At 43.4% G+C, this 21,320-nt stretch overlaps 1 protein-coding gene across 4 annotated transcripts in view; it reads left to right on the forward strand.

Moving 5' to 3' along the window:
• LOC113960701 (phospholipid-transporting ATPase ID-like) overlaps positions 1-21,320 on the forward strand; it is a 93,807-nt gene that overhangs the window by 67,307 nt on the left and 5,180 nt on the right. For all 4 annotated transcript variants that reach the window (XM_027670408.1, XM_027670410.1, XM_027670411.1 and 1 more), the window contains 14 exons: positions 142-338; positions 1,471-1,679; positions 3,769-3,812; positions 5,342-5,507; positions 6,304-6,492; positions 7,310-7,425; positions 8,436-8,600; positions 11,022-11,133; positions 12,224-12,329; positions 13,130-13,277; positions 16,285-16,468; positions 17,990-18,213; positions 19,514-19,597; positions 20,613-20,858. In XM_027670408.1, coding sequence (XP_027526209.1) covers positions 142-338; positions 1,471-1,679; positions 3,769-3,812; positions 5,342-5,507; positions 6,304-6,492; positions 7,310-7,425; positions 8,436-8,600; positions 11,022-11,133; positions 12,224-12,329; positions 13,130-13,277; positions 16,285-16,468; positions 17,990-18,213; positions 19,514-19,597; positions 20,613-20,858 — 2,190 coding nt within the window. The remainder of the gene's footprint in view (positions 1-141; positions 339-1,470; positions 1,680-3,768; positions 3,813-5,341; positions 5,508-6,303; positions 6,493-7,309; positions 7,426-8,435; positions 8,601-11,021; positions 11,134-12,223; positions 12,330-13,129; positions 13,278-16,284; positions 16,469-17,989; positions 18,214-19,513; positions 19,598-20,612; positions 20,859-21,320) is intronic.

Consider the following 21,320-nt stretch of genomic DNA (forward strand, 5'->3'; position numbering starts at 1 on the left):
ACATTTTCCTATGATTCAGGCTACCCAGCCCAGTCTCATTAGGGTCTTTTCCTTAATCTGTACATAATAAATTCCTTGTTTCTAAAATGCAGTACTTTTTGTTTAATTTTGATTTGGTTGGTTCGTTTGTTTGTTTTTCAGATTTTTGCATTTTTAGGACTGATGTGTCTCATCCTAGCCATTGGCAATGGCATCTGGGAGCATGATAAGGGCTACTACTTCCAGGTATATCTGCCCTGGGCAGAAGGTGTCAACTCTGCCTCCTACTCCGGCTTCCTCATGTTCTGGTCATATGTGATCATTCTAAACACAGTGGTACCGATTTCACTCTATGTCAGGTATGTGCCAGAAGCTCCTTTCACGTTTGATCTTAAGTTTTAGCTTTTGCCTTAGCTGGGAGCAGCATTTTCCCTAAACCCAAATGCAACCCCCTTGTGAATGATTGCACACAACCAGAGAGATGCTTTTCTTATTTCTGCTGCCTTCAGGGCTTTATCAGGGTTGGAGTGGGGACAGCAGTGAGCCCTGGGAGAGGAGAGGATGATTTTGCAGTTAAAGCGGAGGTGTAGGTCTGTAGGATGCTATAGGAGCAAGGCTGGAAGCCTGCTACAGTGAGCATCTTCTTGCTCTTTTCACTGCCCATCAAAGGGAATGGCCTGTTCTTTGAGGTGGCATTGTGGATGGCCAGGTAAGTAGGTGTAATTAGGTTAAAGGTCCATAGTACTTGGTGTTTTATCAGCTGTCTGAGTGCTGCCTCTTCACAGAGAATGTAGGGTTCTGTTGGTTATTGCAGGTAGGCAAGCTGGGGGTGACAGCTAGGCAATATGTCTATGATGCTCTCAAAATCTTGAGGCTGGGGTATAGACTGAGTAGCCCTATTTAGTTTATCATTGCACCTCATTCTTCAGTCAGCTTTGGTGCTGAGACTCTCTTTTGTGTTGGTAAATTAGAGGAATGAATACCATTCCTGTCCAGTGTGTCACACCAGCAGCAAGGTGGAAATCCATATTGTCTGCAAGCTGATGCTTCTCTTTGGTTGTATTGAGTGACAAAATGGCTCAAATGCTGTGGAGCTCTGTGTTGTTTGAGACATGGTTGTGCTCATCCCTCAGCACTGGGCTGAGCCCAGCTCAGAGCCCTGCTGGAAACCATCTCCTGGAATGGCACTAAGTGAAACCCACTGCTCCTGCCTCTCTTCTCTGTCTGAAAACTTCTGAAACTTTCCGAGAACATTTATAAGATGTTGTTTTATAAATGAAGGAAAGGAATTTGCTATAAACCTAACAGATTGTTTCAGCGGGACTTGCTTCAGCATCCCTTACCGCAAGCCATCTAAGGACAGATGAGTTCAACCTGTCATTACCTTCAAAGTTGTCTTCTAATTACAGTCGTTAATGGTGGTGCTGAAGATAAAGATCTTGTCCCTTAAACTAATGAATATTCCATCACCTTCTCTTTCTATTTCATCAGTGTAGAGATTATACGGTTGGGTAACAGTTTCTACATCGACTGGGACCGTAAAATGTATTATCCGCTGAATGATACACCGGCTCAGGCTCGAACCACTACACTCAATGAAGAACTGGGACAGATCAAGTACATCTTCTCAGACAAAACAGGAACTCTCACTCAGAACATCATGTGTTTCAACAAGTGCTCCATCAATGGCAAATCCTACGGTATGTTATCCGTTTGTCTTATTCTTGGAGTTTTATTTCATTGTATGCCTCTTGGTCTGCAGAGACTAAATCTGATATCCAGAAGAGTGTCATGTAAGAAACTGCAGTGATCAAGTGCAGGGCTGCCCATCAGGGATGCCTGGACAGCCTGACTGGATCATTTGCATATCTTAATATAATTTCCATGTTTCCCCCTTTTTACCACTCTTTTATCTCCCTTTTTCTGCCCCTCTGTCATCCAAACTACAGAATCAGCACTTTATTACTTTGCCCCATAAGTCCCAGATTTACTACATCTGTACTCAAATTTGGGGATTTTTTCTGATATCACTACCTAGGTAATCTCATTTTTTATGGTATTATTGACATGGTTACCCAGATATTGCTAACCCTGCACAAAACATAACATTTAACACACATAACTAACTCCCTCTTAACCACTTATGAAATCAGCCATCCCTCAGCATGTTATCTGCAAATTTTGTCAGCTTCTCATAGTGTTGCCTCTCACGTTCAGCAATTTCTCATGTCGTGAGTAGCAATTTTCCACATCCTTTTCAGATAGCTGGACTAGTCAATGGCCTGGTCTTTGTCTTTAGCCTTGACATACTTCACCTACCAGAAGAGAGAAAAGTTTGCAGGGAGTTGGATAAAATAGGAAAAAAAATTTATCTCACTTAGATCCTAGAAGTTATTGATTTAAACGGCTTGTTTATTGCATGGCCTCAAACTATTTTCTTCACACTGCTCAGGAGGTGCTAACACCTTGCAAACTGACTAATTGATTAACATCGTTAGATGCCCCAGAGAAATTAGTTTCTGCTTATTTGCAGATGGATGCTTCCTTTGCCTGTGTCAGACCTGTTGAAGTTTGCCTTTTTTTCTCTATGCTATCAGCTGACCTAATAAAAGAAGTTATTTCTTCCTATGAATCTGGTTTTGTGTATATTTGGGGACCACCACACCTCTAACAGTGCTACTATGATAACTAACATTAATGCTGCTAAACAGTCTGAAATCTCTTCCATCATGAAATCTCTTCCATGTCTTCTCCAAAGTGGATTTCACCACTAACATAATGGGTTCAAGAAATGAATGAGAAATATGTGGAAAGAAGGCAAACAGTCTACTGCCTATAGTTTTGCAAAATGCTTAGCTTCTTCCTAGGACTGTACTTCTCTGGATTTGCTGCTCAGAGTCATATGCCAGAATGAATTAGTTCTGATGTCAGGAAAGGTACTCTGGAGGCTTAAGGGAAGGAGATGTCCAAAAACCTCTTGGCTATAGTTCCCAAGGGATCAACTGATATGCAGTTCTCAGGAGAGATGGCATCTAAGTTTCTTCTACACTCTCAGGGCCTTTGGGAAGGCCCACAAGCACTGCATTTAACTTCGGTCACAGTTGAGATTGCTGGTGCAGATACGAGTCTATATATTGCGTAATTCATTGCATTTCACTCTTTTTTCAGCTAAGTGTTGGGACTGGCTGGGCTGGGCACAGTCCAGACTTTCAGAGTGAAACTTTTCTTCAGGCAGAAGTTTTAATAGTGTTTCCTATAGCTGAAATGTCTTGTATTCCTATGACCAGGTCATCAGTTCAGGGAAAATCAGTAGAGCAGCCTTGCTACCCAGGTGTGGGAAGAATGGGCTTTGAAAAGTCATTTTCTGTGGCTGTCTCATTTTCTGTTGCAAACCAAGTACGATCCAGGAGCTGGATTTTGTCTCACATTCAAAAGGAAAGGTACAACAGAAGTCATTCGCTGAAAGCACTTTTGTTTCTTACCTAGCGCTAAGTCATCTCCGGGTTCAGCTTGAGCCACGTCTTCTTTACCCAAAAGCCAATCATTTTTATGGTTACTGTTTTGTGTTTCAAGATCTGTCAGTCTCTGGATTTTACCATGGATTAACGTAGAAACTGATAGCTATGTATCATCAGTCTCCAGTACACATGTCAAGATATGTATGCTTACTGAAACCTTTTCAATAGATACTTGCTTAGAAACACTGTAACCAGTTTTCATGGTAGAGAAGTTCAGAGACTGCACTTATGCAGAATTTGTGGCTATAACCTCGGTCTTTCTTGCTTGCAGGTGATGTGTATGATATGTCTGGGCACAGGGTAGAGATAAATGAGGTAAGTGCTTAAGTGCTATCAGGATCTGTGCCTTCAGTGAACCTGGCTAAGTACCAGTGGACGCAACCCACAAAAGCATAGCTCATGCTCTTGACCCTGCAAGAGCTGATGCTCTTGATGCTGATAACAGTGATGTGTGTTCCTCTGGATGTCAGAGAATTGCCAGTTACATTCCTTTCCAGTAAGCCTGGCTTAAAACCTGCAGGTTGGGAATGGCCCACTGTTCCCTCTGCTTCATATGACATCCTATTGCATGCACAGCTTCTGTTGAATATTTGGCCATCGATACTCAGCCAAGTATTTGGCCAAGTTTGTTGGAAACTTTGACACTGGTGAATTTTATTAACCTTGGCAGTTAATAAAAGCTTTGGTGGGAAATTAGTGAGTTCTGTTCATACCAGTAACAAGGTCACTGTCAAATTCCTCTTATGTCTGGACTTTGTAAAGTACGAAAACATTTGACTTCTACATTTCTCTTTAGCCTCTGCTTGCTGACACAGATGCACATGTTTTTATTTTTAAAATGTCTGAACCTACATGCAGTAATCCAAATAACAAACCGCAAAATGATGAAAATCCCACTCCTCATTCCAGTGATTCATTTTCAGGTCATTGAGAACTTAAATTACCCATTGAAATTGGCTATTTGTGCTGACTGCTGTGCCTCCAGGCCTTGCCTGGGGACACGTGCTGGACTCCTCCCAATCGTCCACCCCACCCTCCTGTCCATGGTACTCTCTGGAGCAGAGTCCTGCTGCCCACATATCCATGATATTGCTGTGCCTGGATCTTGCTGTGCAGATGAGTGTGGGAGGTGTGGATCTGTGCTAAGTGCTAGATGTCAGCGTGCAGAGGTCAGAAGGATGACTCCCATCCTGGAAACTCTGAGCTCATCAGGGATGGGGCAGGACTCAGAAGTGTCCCAGACAGGCTTGGCAGTGCATTTCTCCATGACACATCATGCTGTGAGCTTCTGGCCACTTCTCCAGCATGTTCCACTCTGCTTGGGGCTCCTTGTCTTTTGACAAAATGGGCAGTGCCTGTGGAATTTAACGTTTACATCACTCATCTGTCCTATTTTTTCCATATCTGGATTTTTTCTTGCTTTGGGAGAATAGGGTGGAGAAGACAGCCTTTTGAATTGTTTTAAACTGGGCTCCCACACTGCACTGTCACAGGCAGCCTTTGACGTCAGGAGCATGATGCCTCCAAGAAGGCATGTGTTGAAGGCAGGCACTTCTTTGCTGTAGAAATCCATTGGCAGAGATCCTATAGGAACATTAGCTGACTTTCAGAGAGTCAGTTTAGCTCATTGGTTCTCAGCCTGCGTGCTGCTCTTAAAGGCATATCCTGTCCTATGATTAGATAGCTTTCGTGACCTCCCACTTAGATCCACCAATCTCTGTTATGAGCAGCCCTGCAGGGTAGGTGCTTTGCAAATGTGAGGAGGAGAGAGGGGCTGTGTTGGCAGGCACTGGTGGACCGGCGTATAAGAGCTCCACAAATAATACCAAGCCATGTTTTTGCAGAACACAGAGAAGGTTGATTTCTCGTACAACCCGCTGGCTGACCCAAAGTTTGCATTCTATGACCAAAGCCTGGTTGATGCTGTGAAGCGGAATGATGTCCCAACGCACAGGTTCTTCCGACTGCTCTCACTTTGTCACACAGTGATGCCAGAGGAGAAGAAGGAAGGTGAGGACTGTTGGAGGCACCAGACTGAGTGGTTATGTTCACTCGCACCACAGTATGTCCTCTCTCCACAGAAGCTGTTATTGGTCCTTTTGGCTCCCTGGTGATTTTCTGTAGTGTATGACTACACATAAATCAATGTCTTTGGAGATGCCACATGGGAAGAGAAAGGACCAGGGCCTCCACTCTCTGTGTGTTCCTGTGGTGGAGCTGACACTACCGCAAACACCACATCTCTGGAGTGCGGACATTGCAGGTGCCACAGCTTCCCTGAGGTGGCAGATGCTTGCCCCACTCTTTCTCTACTCTGCTCCTAGTCCCATAAGGCAAAGAACATAGAGCACCTATCCACTGGAGACTCATTAGCTCCTCTCACCCGGTGTTCTCACAGGCACTGGATCAGCCTCCTCAAATCCCAGACAGGATGAAAACCATGCGTTAAAGGCTACAGCTGTTAATTGACAGATTGAAGGTGAAAATACTAATGTGAAAAATACATGCAGATATTACTGGAAGGGGTTGAACCCAAGGAACTTGTCCTCTCAGTGAGGTCTGTTAGACTCCAAAGAGAGTGATTAAAGACCCCAGAAGAATCTAGGGTACCTCTTGCACTGTCCTGGAGGATGGGTTGGTGGGACTTGATGGAGATGTGTGGACATAAGGTGCTTTGCAGTGCTACGCCTCTGCAGATAGACAGAAAAGCAAAGGGATTACTGCTGTATAATATCTTTAATTTTGTATTCGTTTAGCTCAGAAAAAAGGCAAAAAACACATTACACTTTTTTTCCTTTCATGTCAGGTAGCTTGGTGTATCAGGCCCAATCTCCTGACGAGGGAGCCCTTGTCACTGCTGCCAGAAACTTTGGATTTGTGTTCCGGGCTCGCACACCAGAGACCATCACTGTTGTAGAAATGGGAGAAACAAAAGTCTACAAACTTCTGGCTATTCTTGATTTCAACAATGTTCGCAAGCGAATGTCTGTGATTGGTATGTTCCCTTTGCTCCTTTCTTTCCTTCCTGACCTTTTAGCCTCTGGAGCTGTCCCTCATTATGCTATGATGCCTTTTTCTAGGAGACCTCCTTTGCAATGCTCTATGAATAACATAGTAACATTTACTTTTGAGGGCTTGAGATGGGCTGCCTTGACCTTTCCATTACACAGCAGCAGTGCTAGAAAAGCAGGTGGAAGAACATTGCTCCGGCCTCCTGAAGACACTAAGCTTTTTGTATATGTTGCTTCCCTCATTACAATGCATGAAAGGCCTTCCTTCTAACCAGCTTTGAAATTATCAGTAAAATCTGAGGAAGTAGGAAAGGAGAAAGGATGAACTGAGAAACCCACCTTCCCAAACAGAAAATGCAGAAATTATCAAAACCCCTTTTTGTAGCCTTTATTAACCCTCCAACATACTTAGTTACTTCAGGAATTGGAATATTGTAGTTACAGTTTACTCATGGAAGAAATAGGAGCAGTAAGACCAGTCCCCTAAAAAAAAAATTGTTCTTAACTTCTGAATGTAGATGTGCTGCCTGAAGTGCTGCCTGTAGGAACAACGTAGGCCAAAGGAGTGTCTGCTCAGACTAATGCAGTCTGGGTACAGTTGCTGTGCTGCTACCACTAAGGTGGAGAGTAGTCACACTATCTTCTTTTCTAAGCAGAGCTTGTCTTGATTCCTTGGGAGTTTGCCAAAACCTTGTAGAATTCAGACACCTCTAGAAACTTGTCTTTGTTTTCATAAAAGGGCTGTGAATCCCAAAAGCCTCAACTTGGGATTTGTAGCATTTCTTTTCCTCTCCCTCATAGTGCAGAGTCCAGAAGGTGACTTGACTTTGTACTGCAAGGGGGCTGACACCATTCTTTATGAACTGCTTAATTCGTCCTGTGAATCTCTCAAAGAGGAAACCACAGAACACCTGAATGTAAGTGCTTCCTTCTCAACAACATCTCTGCATTTGATCATTTCCTTTTCTCCAGGTGCAGAAGCATACTTTGTGTTGACACAAAAACCCCAGATTTCAGACATAGCACCTAAGCACCAATTTTTTAGTTATGGAATAGAGAGGCAAATTAATTTATATAGCCTTAGGTCTCTTCTTCCAGATCTAGCAAGGAAAAAGCATCACTCGAACTTGCAGCCTTTTATATTGTTGATGGTGTGCACTGGGAGGTTGTTATTCACATAAGGGGATGTTTTGGCCAGTATTTACTCTCCCTGGAGATTCCAGATCCTGCTGATAATGTTGCAGAGCACAAGATAACAGAGAGTTTTGCCAGTGGGGTTGTGTAATAGAAAAAACATCTCTGCTCACTGCCTGGGGGAGTCAGAGAAAGTTGGTGGCAAAGAAAAGGGCAGAACAGAGCTGTGGATGTGGCCTGTTCCTGATGCACCTTTATTTCAAGTCTGGGGGAACACCTCCATTTTCACAAACGTATCTCTGCTATTGCACCAAACGCTGAGCTCCATACTATCCATCATAAAACACAGTTATAAGGACTTGCTGAGCTGCTATGACTGGCTGTTCTTATGCTGTGCATTTCAGCCAGAATTTGTGCCCTTAAAATGTTGAGCCCAGGTCCAAAATTCAAGCCTGTGTTCAAGGTTTATTTAGATCTCACTGTTCTGGACCTTTGTTGAAAAATATGAGCCTGGGAAACAACTGTCTGGTTACTTTAAATCTTTGGAGCCAGAATGTAGGAAAGCCCTTTTGAGTTTTTTCTTTGTAAGGGCCATGAATAGCAATGACAAGCGGTCTGGAATTTCTTTTTGTAAGTAACCCAAACTTTGTGGTCTAAGGTGTGATTTTTTTCACCTTTCCTCTGCAAACTTTAGGCAAGATACTTTTTACAGTGTGCTTTCTGAGAGTCCTTTGTAAGCCGGTGTGACCAGACTGTTCTGCTTTGACCTTTCTGTCTCACCACTGTCTTGCAGGAGTTTGCTGGAGAAGGTCTGAGGACACTTGTGGTGGCCTATAAAAACTTGGAGAAAGACTATTTTCAGGATTGGATCAGGCGCCACCATGAAGCAAGCACTGCCTTGGAAGGACGGGAAGAAAAACTGTCAGAGTTATATGAAGAGATTGAAAAAGACCTAATGGTTGGTACTTTAAGGAATCTGGGCCAAGCTCTGGGGGAGGCAGCGAGGATGGTGGTTTGTCAATAAACAGCTCAGTCTGACTTCAGCAAACATTGCTCTGCAAACAGCTCAGTGGGTTGTGTGACAGGAGCAGTTCAGAACGTGGCAGTCCTGGCTGTTCACGGGCACCTCCATCAGGAGCCTGTAACTGGAGTGTCAGCCACCAGTGCAGGGAAATGGTTTTATTTTAACTCATGTGGGTGTCAGAGTAGCTTTCTCGTGATGAAATGACATACCAGAGCCTGCGTGAGATGACGTGGACACAAATATTTCATAGCTATCCTTTGTATGTGCAAATGGCTGATCTATTTATTTTCCAGCCTTTGAAATGGCAGGCAGTGAATAATCCCCCAGTGCCCCTTGGTTTCAGAGAGCATCTCCTTTGTTCTTGCAGCCCTGGGCAGGAGGGGTAGATGATGTCCATGAACATGTTTGTGTCAATTTGAAATAGAGCTAAACTGTGATCTTCAAGGCATTCTACTCTCCCTCAGTGTTGTTACAGCTTTTAAATGCCCTGGGGGATCTGCCTGTGTTTTAGAGGCATGAATTATGGATGAAAAGGATATATGGGATCTGAGGAGAAGTTGAGCTTTTGCACCAGCAGCAGTGCTTTGCTAAAATCTCAGAAATCCTGGGAAACACACCCTTTCTCCTTCCATTAACCCTGTGTTCAGGATGCCAGCAGGACCCAGGGAAGAAACAAGTGTGAGGAGATGCTGGCCTCTGGAAGTTGCGTAGCCCAGGGGGCAGTCTACTGCCCTTCTGGGTCTCAACAGAATAGTGGAAAATAGGTCTCAATAGAATAGTGAAAAATGCCCATAAAAATTGTGTAACTGCTCTGTGGGGCATGTTCAAAGCAGGAAAGACTTGGAGGTTTAGGGGCTGGAGTGTCCAGCTGCTTTGCAAGAAAATGTCGTGAAGCTCATGGCCTGAGTAGAGAAAAGACCAGCAGGAAGAAGTGTGGCTCAGAATAAAACACTGTTTACACAAGAACCTTCACTGTACAGGAGTCACTTCCCAAAGATGCTGTGGGAAGAGCAGAGGGTGGATGTAGAGCCTGGCTTGTGAGAACCAGAGTCAGTGAGGACATAGATGGGTCTTGTGGAGGTGTAGAGGACTGCCAAGTATCATGGTCTGGTTGATGTCCAAGAGCAGAAGTCCCTTGTGTGGCAGGTTTCTGCTAGGGGTCCCTAGAGGGGTAAGGATATAAGGACACAAGGGATGGAACATGGATAGATTCAGAGAATAGTAGTAAAATAGTATTTATTATTGATTGACCTAAAAGTTAAGGAAGATCCATAGTCAAGAAGGCATCATGGCTTTTTCTCCAGCTTTTTTTACACCAGATCATGGACAGACAAACCAAAGGCCTGTTAATAATGCTCCTGTTGTGCCTTTCTGCAGCTCCACAAAGATGATGGCAGTAGGGAATGGAAGCTCTTGTTCTCTCTTCCTGGGCACATTTGTTTATCAATGTCCAACTTTGGGCTTCCAGCTCAGACTCAGGCTGCCAAGGATGAGCTGGTGATCTCAGGACATGACTTTTTAAGCCATAGCATTTGAGTTCTCTCTAACTGGATCAGGGACTACTGTAAAATGGGGACTGTACAATTTTGAGGACTCTATAGAGAAGTTCCATCAGAGCTGTTGCCTACATTGATAATGCTCATAGGTGATGTATGATGGACATCCCAGGGTACCAAAAGGGATCTTGGGCTTAAAGCCAACCTTTGAATTTAGTCTCCCAGCAGCAGGAGGTAAGTAGTAGCAGATGCTGTCTAAACCTGAGCTAGCAGTGAAATCTTTATGTCCCTTTGACAACAGGTTAAAGCCGCCAATTATTTCCAAAATGCAGAAAAAACCAATAACTTTAAAATAATGAAGGTTTGTGTTCTGAGCAGTCTGTGGTTTAGCTGTGTGACTGTGTGCAGCAGCAGCAGGGACATGTCTGTTAAAGGCAGAGAAGATGTTTAGCAGCCATGTGACAGCTGCAGTACAACATAGCTGGGAGCAAGCTCCAAGCAAGAGGATGCATATGGAGGTCTGGGGGCATGGATCCACAGCTGCCTTTGTCCATCTGTTAAAGCTCTGTCTGCTGTGAAGGGAACACATGGAAGAACACAGACCTGTAGATCTGCAAACATTCTGGCAAATAATTTCATGCATGTTCGTAATCCTTCAGAGCCCTGGGCATTAGAGACTAGAACATATGCAGGATTAGGGTTATGCTCTGTACACTAAATTTGCTGAGGAAGAATGAAAATCAGTACAACCTTATTTCTGGATTTCATTTGTGCCTCCTTGAGTAATTACCTCTAGGTAATGCTTTCTCCTTTGCTAACAATGGGACAACTAACCAGTTCTCCACTGTTTTCTGTTAAGCTGTTAGGTGCCACAGCGATTGAAGACAAGCTACAGGATGGAGTCCCACAGACAATTGAGACTCTTGCCAAAGCCAGCATCAAGATATGGGTTCTCACTGGAGATAAGCAAGGTGAGGCCACTACAGCTTTGGATGCTTCTCTTCTCTCCCACTGGTGGGATGGTTCTGCTAAGACCTGCATTCTCATTCTTCTTTAAAAACTGCACATAGGACAAACTTACAGGGCTTTGCTTCATTGCCACCTAGGCAAAATTTCTTAACTGGAATTAGACTAGTTAACTGTAGTTAGTGTCTATCCTTACACTCTGTCCTGAGGCTGGAAGCAGGGTGAAGGCAGCATCCTTTGCCTTTGGAGAGGTGACAGTAAGCATCCCATGGTCCCTGACTGCGAAAAGGTGTCACTTTAGTACAGTTGACCGTCCCAGTGAAGAAATTGGAAAAAATCTTGTCCTGCTTTCCAGAAACTTTAACATCAAAGTGGATGTTGGGTACATTTCAGTTTGGTCCTGGCTTTAATGATCCGGAATAGAAATGGAGGAAACATAGGCTTTTGGAGTTGGAAAGAATGGTAAATAGACTCCAGTGAATTCTTTTGGAGAAACAGTAACTTCACTGAAACAATGGTGTTTCAGGGAGGCCAAAAGTGTTTGCAAATAATTTCATCCAAGAAATGAGCAGACAATTTTTGAGAAAAATGAAACATTTCATTTTGTCATGTTCCAAATACAACAGTTTTGCTATAAGATACCAAAATATGTTTTTCAAAATGTTATGAACAAAATGCCTTTATACTCTTCTTGAGAGCTATGGTTTGGGGCTTTTCTGGAAGTAGTGAGAGGGAAAGTTAAAAATCCTGGAAAAGATTTTTGAATCAACATGAAATGTTTTTTGTTGTTCCAAGCACGTTGGCCAAAGGGTGTTTTGAGCTTTTTCTTTTTGGCAGAATTTTTTTTTCCTGTGGCCTTGTGAAGCCCAGTTAAGGGAGATTTGCTATTACATCCATCAAAGTGACTCTCCTGGCTCTCTTATTGTTGACTCTGAAAGGCTCTGAGCTCTTTTGAGTCAGAAAGAGAGCTTTTGCCACGTGTGTAGAAAGGCCACTCAAGGTCTGCATGGCTGTGGGATGGAGTAGGAACAGGCAGGGGCTTGGGTGAATTTGGGCCTGCTAAGATGGCTCATCTTCCTGGTTTATCTTTTCCAGAAACAGCAGTGAATATTGGTTACTCCTGCAACTTGCTGAACGATGACATGGAAGATGTTTTCATTATTGACGGCAGCACATCTGATGACGTCCGGAATAAGCTGAGGTAAATGGCTGAAATACACAGTTACACTGCCGTGCATTAACACTGTTTGTGTTTTGTATCATGCCACCTTTTTTTCCTGTCAGCTTTACTTGTTGCAGTTCATTCGGGGACCTTAGATAAGGGCTAGCTGGCTCCCTGGAAGATCGATTAGCTAAACACAATGTAGAAGTCTCTTCTAAGAGTAAATGCTGAAGCTTCTTAATACAAGAGGTCAAATTAAATAAATGTATAAGAAAGCAGAATCAGACAGGCATTATCAGCTGACATTTACCAGCAAGTGATCTTGAGCCACAAAGGCTTTGGCTTCAGGATTGAGCTATGCTGTTGCTCTACAGTTATTGCCATTTATCCGCATCGCTGTCCTTTGTCTGGATGTGGTCTTTTTCTGGCAGTGTGTGAGAACCTACCTTCCTCCCTCACCTCCTCTGTAGACACGAGTTCTTAGGTGTACGTGGAAAATGGGGAAGGTTTTCAGTCCTTTTCTGTAGGAATACATGGTTGCCAGACAGTATGCTCAGAAAACTGGATGCCCTTTGGGACACCATCCTTCATGACATTCAGACACTCAGTTTGACTTTAAATCAGCAAAAGGTTAGCAACACTTGTCAGAGTTTCAGAAGCAGGTGGATGATGTGCACAAATGGCAGCAGTGAAACAATGCATGTTGTTGTAGGGATACAGGGAAAATTAAAATGAACTATTAGAAGGAAACATCAATTTTTTGTTTTCATAAAGTTTATGAAAACATATATAACGTCACAAGATTTTCATTATTATCCTGGATTTATTTTTTTTTTTAGGAATGCAAGGAAAAAGATGAAGCCAGACTCCTTTCTGGACAGTGATGAAATCAACATTCAGTTTCAAAAATCTTCAAAAAAACCAAAAATTATACCTGATGAGCAAGCAAATGGGGTGTATGGTCTGGTTATCACTGGCCACAGCCTGGTAAGGAAGGTTCAGAGCCTTGTGAGGAATGAGTTCCCTGAAGAACTTACTGGAAGACATGCTGAATGTCAGAAAAATGTTTTAAAAATGTAACTCTAGAGGACAGGAATTTTTTTCCCTTAAAAAAATTGCATCTGTCACTTAGATTAGGTTCAGTGGATATCTGAGACATCCAGGGTGACAGACAAGGTTTCAGAAGACTAGAACAGGGAAGAGCCAGCCCTGATCTTTGGTGAACAAGAGGGGTAGAGTAGCTGGAATAATTTTAATTTTCAGAAAGATACTAAAAAAATAACCAGGTAGTTTGTGTATGCAGCAAGAAGATAACATTAGATATGGGTTTAAAGTATGCCAAGAACATATTCTACTAAATATATCTGATAAGAGATAAGCCTAACAGATAGGATACAGATCTTATAACTTAATTAATAAATTATTTGATACTCTCTCCCATGATTTCTTCCAAGCAAACTGAAGTGATATGCTCTAGATGAAATTGTTAAGTGACAGATGCAAGACTGCTTGTGAAGTGTGGCTCTTAAGGGCTCACAACTGATCTAAAACAAGTTAACTTTCTAATCTTAGACAATAAGGGTTATCCCACATCTATTAACTGCTTAAAAAGAGAGTAGGTAACACCAGGCTGGGAGAGAGTCCAAAGAAAACTAAGAGTAGTCATGGAAGATCTGGAAAGCATAGGAGAAAACTGAAAGAGTTAAAATTTTTGAGCCTGGAGAATACTGATCAGTCATGGGAATACTCTTCAAATAATAACAGGTAAACAAAGTAATGGAATTAAACTAAGATAAGAGAGTTTTGGGTGAAATGTCTTCCTGGTGAGGATATTGAAGCCCTAGAACAGCTTTCCCATACTTCACAATTCTTTAGAACAATTTAGATTAAAAAGCTGATTTAGATCAATTTAAACCTGTTTGGGAGGAAGGCTTAGTTTATACCAGGTTTATTTATCAGTTGTATTTTACTTTCCCAGATCTCAGGGAAAGCAAATAGGTAGATGTGGAAGGTACTGGGAGGTGCTGCTCTCAGAAATTCTGTTCTCTGTGGTTGCTACCTCTCTTGATGGCAGTCCAGCAAATTTCACTCCCAGGTCTATACCAGCCCAGCAAATTACTAATTGAAACATCTCACCTTGCTCTATTTTTGGCTTGTGTGGCTCCCCAGGGAAGTGGTCACAGCCCCAAGCCTGACAGAGTTCAAGAAGCGTTTGGATGATACTCTCAGGCATATGGTGAGACACTTGGGGATGGTCCTGTGCAGGGTCAGGAGAGGGACTCGATGATCCTTGTGGATCCCTTCCAACTCAGATCCCTGTTCTGTGATTCTGTGACTCCATATACAGACCCTGAACACTTCCAGACAGTGTCTATGTTGTTAAGTACCCTCTTTCCCTCTTTTACACTCACTCACTCTTTACCTTCAGAGCCATAATCCCCTTTATATCCCCACTGCAAAGCAGACAAGAGCTCTGTCAGGTTCGGTACATCTGCATCATGTGGAAATCAGCTGCAAGCCCCTGCCGGTTCCTACTCCAGCCCCCAGCCACTCAGACCCTGAGTGCTGTGCTATTAAAGCACCACTGGCAGCAGTGGCAAAGCTTTCTTTTTATTCCTGAAAGGCCACAGACTCAAGCAGACCATGGCAAGGGGATATGTCCCACACAAAGAAACTCAAATCTGAGCTGTGTGGGAGCAGCCAGTCCACATAGAGTGGACACAAGTCTCACCAATATCATGGCTTTCTCCTGGGTGGTGACCACAAAGACAGTGCAGACAAAACTAGATGTCATTTATTTATTTCTGTGAGCTTGAACAATGGTAGTAGTGCTGATACTGTCCCACTCAAACACAGCATCTGCTCAGTGCTGTATCCCTACCTGCAGATGGGTGGGATGGCAGCGCTGGGGCTATTCACACTTCTGATGTTCCTTGAACAAAGCAAGGGAACAGAAACACATCAGCAGCATCTGTAATAGCATCATCATAGCAGTTGATCTGTGGCAATAGTACCTTAATATGTGACGTGATAACATTTTGCTGGTGCTGTACAGTGAGGATGTTGAGGCAAAAGCCATCTCTGCACTAACCAGTGGTACTAAAGCTAAGCCATGAAAATGTCTCTTGTTGAGCCCTTGATAGAGGGACACTGTTGACTCACAGCTCTCTGTTTCAAGAAGAAAGGATATATGGCCTGTGGAGTGTGTGCCTTATGCAAGAAAGAGCAGTGGGCCTGCTGTAATGGCTCTGAGGAGGAGTGAACCCTGTAGATTCCTGCCGTGCATGTCTGCTAAAAGGAGACAACAAAGAACTGAGCCAAAAAGCATGATCTGAAAGAAATATGAAAGGATAACTCTGCTCCCTCCTCCTCACAGAGAGCTGGAGGGGTGACCAGACATCCAATTATCTCTGTGCTTCCTGAATAGAAATAACACAGCTGACTGATTTAAAAGGTCAGCACTCAGAGCAAAGCAGCCTTCTCCCTAACTTTGTGTTTTGCTTTGTCATGCTCACCTGAGCTTAATATTTTTCATGTTCTGTTTTTTTTTAATTAAGCACTCCTAAATTGAAGTCTTTCCCATTTATACCACAGATCTCCCAGAGCTTAAATAATAATCCAGGTGGGATGAGCAGAAACTCTCTCGCATGGAGATACACAAGGTTGTCTCGGGCCCTGCAGCAGCTTCGTTAATTTAGTGCTCCTGGTGTTTGACATGCCACTCTACCAGGTTGCATCAGCCAGAACAGCTGTTGTAATGTCCACCTGTGGTGCAAATCCAAGTGTGGCACACCCAAGCTGCAAGCTGTGTGGCATGATGTGCAGTGTGGATGCTCCCTGTGCCTGAGTGGATGGATTCGCTTGGGATATCCCATACCTACCTTCTGCTGAATGGAAGAGCTATCTCAGTTCTCATTTCCACGTCGCTGCATTCTCTTTGTGAGCCAGGAGATGCTGCCTGTCTGACCTGACCACTCCCTTTGCTCCCTTTCAGGCTTATGCACTGGAAGGGAATCTGGAGCTGGAGCTGGTGAGAACTGCCTGCATGTGCAAAGTGGTGATCTGCTGCCGGGTGACTCCCCTGCAGAAGGCCCAGGTGGTGGAGCTGGTGAAGAAGTACAAGAAGGCTGTGACCCTGGCAATTGGAGACGGCGCTAACGATGTCAGCATGATCAAAAGTGAGTGATATGCTCTGGCAGACTGACTCGCTGGTATATTTTCTGTCTGAGGTGGGCCAGCAGCAGAACATGTGTCTGAGTGCCTCCTGTACCACCCTCTTTGAGGAACCAAGTGGCTGTGTCCCAGGTTTTGGGAGGTCTCTACAGAACACTGTCACTACAGGTTACTCGTGTCTCCTGCCTTCTAGGTCACACTGGATGGCAGGAAGCCAAAGTTGCACTAAGTGTCTGTTTCTCTGTTTCTGTCTTAGAACAGACAAAATGCTTGGACTTGATGATCTTATAGGTCTTTTTCCAACCTAAATGATTCTATGATTCTATGAAAAGCCCACCCGGGCTGTGATGTGTCCATCTGTGTCTGCATGTCCACCATCACAAGGGCAATATGTATAACAAGTTTGTTTCATAGAGGGCCTGACTGCAAAGCAGAAAGAAAATCTTTCTGCCTGCAAATAGTCTATATAATGTTATGGGGGGGTTGTTAACATTTCATTGTGTTAGGGCCGTTTGTTAATTATCTCCCTTGAGTTATAAATGATGGGCTTCCAGGCCCTTTCACCCTTGAGCATCATTTGATGCTGCATTACCTGAGTGAATTTATGAAAAAAATCCCCTAACTAGGTATAATTAAATTAAGATTATTCAGAAGGCCTATTGCTAATCTTCCTTGTGTTAATTTGCACGAATTGATTAACTGGAGCTTTTTAATTAAGAAAGAAAACGCTAAGTAGAGAGCTTCAAGGGAGATAAGTCAGGCAGTCAGCAAAGAAAGGCAAAGAAAAGTTAAAGTGAACATGATAATTAGAAACTTACCCACTCCCCCCACCAAGAGGACTGGGACTTTGGGATTTTATCAAGTCGCTGTTCTGTCGCTTTGAATGTAACCAACCTCCAACCATCAAGATTGTTCTCATTAGTTAAAGCTGTATAATTAGATGTCACATTAAACTTATGTCCATGTTTAATAAACCCAAGTTACCATTAAAAAAGAAGTGACTCTTCTATCTAATTATTTGATTGAACTAATAAAGCCCAGGAAATATAAAAAAGCTACAGTTCGCCTTGTAGCACAGTGTCTGAGAGATCTAAAAATGGTTTGAACATTTTGCTTGTCTGGGGTGATGTTTTAAGGCTGCTGGAAGGACGTGCATGCATGTAAAAAGTAAGTCACATGTCAATATAAATTAAACTTATTTTTTCATAACAGCAGCTTTTATGAACAACAGCATTTGTGCTGTTGGAAAGCGCTCAGAAACAAAACATAAATTGTCACTGAACCTAGAATTTCATTCAAATAATAAAATCCCGGTTATGGGAAATGTATCACCCAGCCAAAATCGTGGTGCTGCTGAAAGAATTGGTGCTCCAAGGCCATTTTTTTTTTTAAACGGCTTTGCATATGACTTTTTATGAAGGCTGCGAGGGAATTAACACAGTGCTCCAGTGCAGGGAACTGATTTTAAAAACAGGGTAATCAAAACTCTCGGTGTAATGATGTGATCAATAACCTTCTTGTTGCAGCTGCCCACATTGGGGTTGGTATCAGTGGCCAGGAGGGGATGCAGGCAGTCTTGTCCAGTGACTTCTCCTTTGCCCAGTTCCGTTACCTGCAGCGCCTGCTCTTGGTCCATGGCCGGTGGTCCTACATCCGCATGTGCAAGTTCCTCAAATACTTCTTCTATAAGAATTTTGCCTTCACCTTAGTGCATTTCTGGTATGGCTTCTTCTCTGGCTTCTCAGCACAGGTAGGTCCAGCTTCTGTTTTTTCAGGGCCACTAAGATAATCAGAGGGCAGCACCTCTCCTGTGAAGACAGACTGAGAGAGCTGGGGTGGTTCAGCTGGGAGATGAGAAGGCTCTGGGGAGAATTTTGAGCACCTTCCAGTAGCTAAAAGGCTACAAGAGAGCTGGAGAGGAACTTCTTAGCAGGGCCTATTGCGATAGGACAAAGGGTAATGGTTTTAAACTAAACATAGATTAGATACAAGGAAGAAGCTTTTTACAAAGAAGGTGGTAAAACACTTACACAGGTTGTCCAGAGAGATGGTGGATGTCCTATTCCTGGAAACATTCAAGGTCAGGTTGGACGGGGCTCTAAGTAACCTGATCTAGTTGAGCATGGCCCTGCTGATTGCAGGGTCCCTTTACAGATCCCTTCCAACCAAAACCATTCTATGATTCTGTCTAGAGTTTTCAAGCTGAGTATCTGGAAACATTTTACAGGGAAATAAACTAAGCCGTTCCTCCTACCTCACTGAATGGACCCAAGTCTGTCTTCTTCAGCCATATAGGTATAAAGAAGATATTGCTGCATTCATTGTGCTTCAGGTGGAGGACAGATGCCTGAAGACATGTACAGAGTCATAGAATCATTAAGGCTGGAAAAGACTTCTCAACCATTAACCCAACACTGCCACGTTCACCACTAAGTCATGTACCCAAGTGCCACATCCACACATGTTTTGAACACAGACCACCCTTTTGGTGAAGAATTTTTTCCTAATATTCAATACAAACCTTCCCTGCCACTAAAGTGCATTATGAAGCACACACATCACTTGCAGGGTTTTCAGAAGTGATTACAACCATCAGCTGATGACAGAGGTTACAGTTTGGTGCAGATCTTGCAAGACCTATGCTTGCCCTGTTTGCATATTTGGAGCAAACAGTTTAACCCTGAGATGCCTGTGTGTGTCAGCAGCTTGGAAGAGGAGCACATCTACAGTGAAAAAAGTGGACTTCGTTCCAGGCAAACCAGCCTCCAACCAAACCCAGCCATGGGGAGTGCAGATAGTCAGGGGCTGGGGGTGCAGGGTGGTGCAGAGGGATCCTGCTCTGGCTGCAGCCAGCAGTGGGTGCTGAGCAAAATGGGCTGGTATAACGTGATCCCTCCCCTGTTTAGGAATGCTGAGCTTGAGTCATCTTATCCCTTTCGCCTTAGTAACATCTCAAACCAAGGTGTTGCAGCATTTAATTGCATATACTTTCAAAGAAATTGAAAAGACAGAGTTTTGCTAACTTAATGTCTGTTATGTTTTTTTTCCAGACCGTCTATGATGAGTGGTTCATTACACTTTACAATTTGGTATATACCTCCCTCCCAGTGCTAGGAATGAGTCTCTTTGATCAGGTACTGTTTTTGTCACCACTTTTGGGATGTTTTTTTATAGCGGTTTTATCTCCAGGTGCTTTGAGCTGGTCCCATGAAGCAAAAACAGCTGATCTTTTGGCTAGATACTGTGGTAACCCCTGAAATGGTATCCTCCCAGTGAGAACTTAGACCACAAAAAGAAGGATGCACAAGGGAGATGGTGTATTCCTTCCTAGTCATATGATTTAGGTTTAGGTAATTTTGTGAGGAACGGGGAGATGGACTTGCTGATCCTTATGGGTCTCTTCCAACTTGAGATATCTATAATTTTGTGATTATCCTGATTTGGTCTGTGGGTTTCAGTGTGTGATGAGACTTCTGGGTTAGGCTTCTGCCTACAGTACAAGCTGCCATTGCAACACTCCCCTGAAGTAGTCATATCCTACTAGCTGTGTTCCTGAAGCCTGACAAGTGACTTTCTAATGACCAGACACAACAATTAATTAGCTAGGTCTTTGAAACCAGATTTTCCAGGTTCAGCCTTTCTAGAGAGTTTTTTCTGTGGTAATTTCACACACACATTTCTACCTCACTGTTACTGTTTGACAAGACATAGGAGCAATAAAGCTGTTCCTATATGTATTTTACAAGTTAACTAAGTAGGAACTGGCTACTCTGCAGTGATTCCCAGTGTTCAGCTCTGGACACTTAAGAGATGCAAATAAGAGAGCCTTGCCTGTGTGTTGACCCTGGGGAAGTATTTTCCAAACCTTCTCTCTGGAGAGCAGACCATGCAGTCTGCTTTAGCTGAAGTGCATATTATTCTTCTTTCATCAGCTGTCAATTTTTTCAGCACAAGAAAGATGAAATACAACATGGAAAGTATGCCTAGGTGACTTTGGGATATGCCATGCTAGTAAGCACAACTGAATGAATTGTGTGCTAAGGCTTTTCTCATGGAAATGCATGTCACAGGGACATGGCAGTCCTAAGTGGTCTATCTGCTCAGTTGGGTAGCTGCCAGCAAATCTGACCCTCTCCTCGCTGCTTTCAGGATGTGGATGATCGTTGGAGCATGCTGTTTCCTCAGCTATATGTGCCTGGCCAGCAAAACCTCTATTTTAACAAAGTGGTGTTTGTCAAGTGCATGTTGCAAGGGATCTACAGTTCCCTCATCCTCTTCTTCATCCCCTTTGGGGCCATGTACAATACAATGAGGAGTGATGGGAAGGCCATTGCTGACTACCAGTCCTTTGCTCTGATGGCCCAGACCTGCTTACTGATTGTGGTGTCTGTACAGGTAAGGCATCCCAGGTAATATTTTTGGAAATTAGTTTCTGTTTCATGATGGCAGCATCTGGAGGGCCACTTGGGGTCTTGATAGCATTGTATTTGCTGCTGTATCTTGCATTCTTGCAAAAAAAAGTCTCTCGATGCCTCATTAGTCTCCTCAGTTCAACAGAAAATGAGATTTATATGTTATGAAAGGTCAGGGTGACAGAAAAGCAGAGTCTTTGCCTTGGGAAGTTTGCAGTCATAGCCGACAAATCAGTTAAGGCAGGGAATAGACAAGGACTTGTTCTAGTGTTATGGGAAGGGTTTGAAGCACAGGACTGACTGTCTGCTATCAGTTATTTGTAGGTTCTCCATTATGGAGCTGTCTGTGGAGCCTGGGCCATGCATGATACAGATTCTAGGCCTGCACTCATTGGAAGAAATAGCTAAGAGCTGGGTGGTAGAAGACTCAGATGATACTATCAGG

The sequence above is a fragment of the Neopelma chrysocephalum genome, unplaced genomic scaffold, assembly GCF_003984885.1.
Source record: "Neopelma chrysocephalum unplaced genomic scaffold, ASM398488v2 Primary Assembly neopelma1_96845, whole genome shotgun sequence".
Lineage (NCBI taxonomy): Eukaryota > Metazoa > Chordata > Aves > Passeriformes > Pipridae > Neopelma > Neopelma chrysocephalum.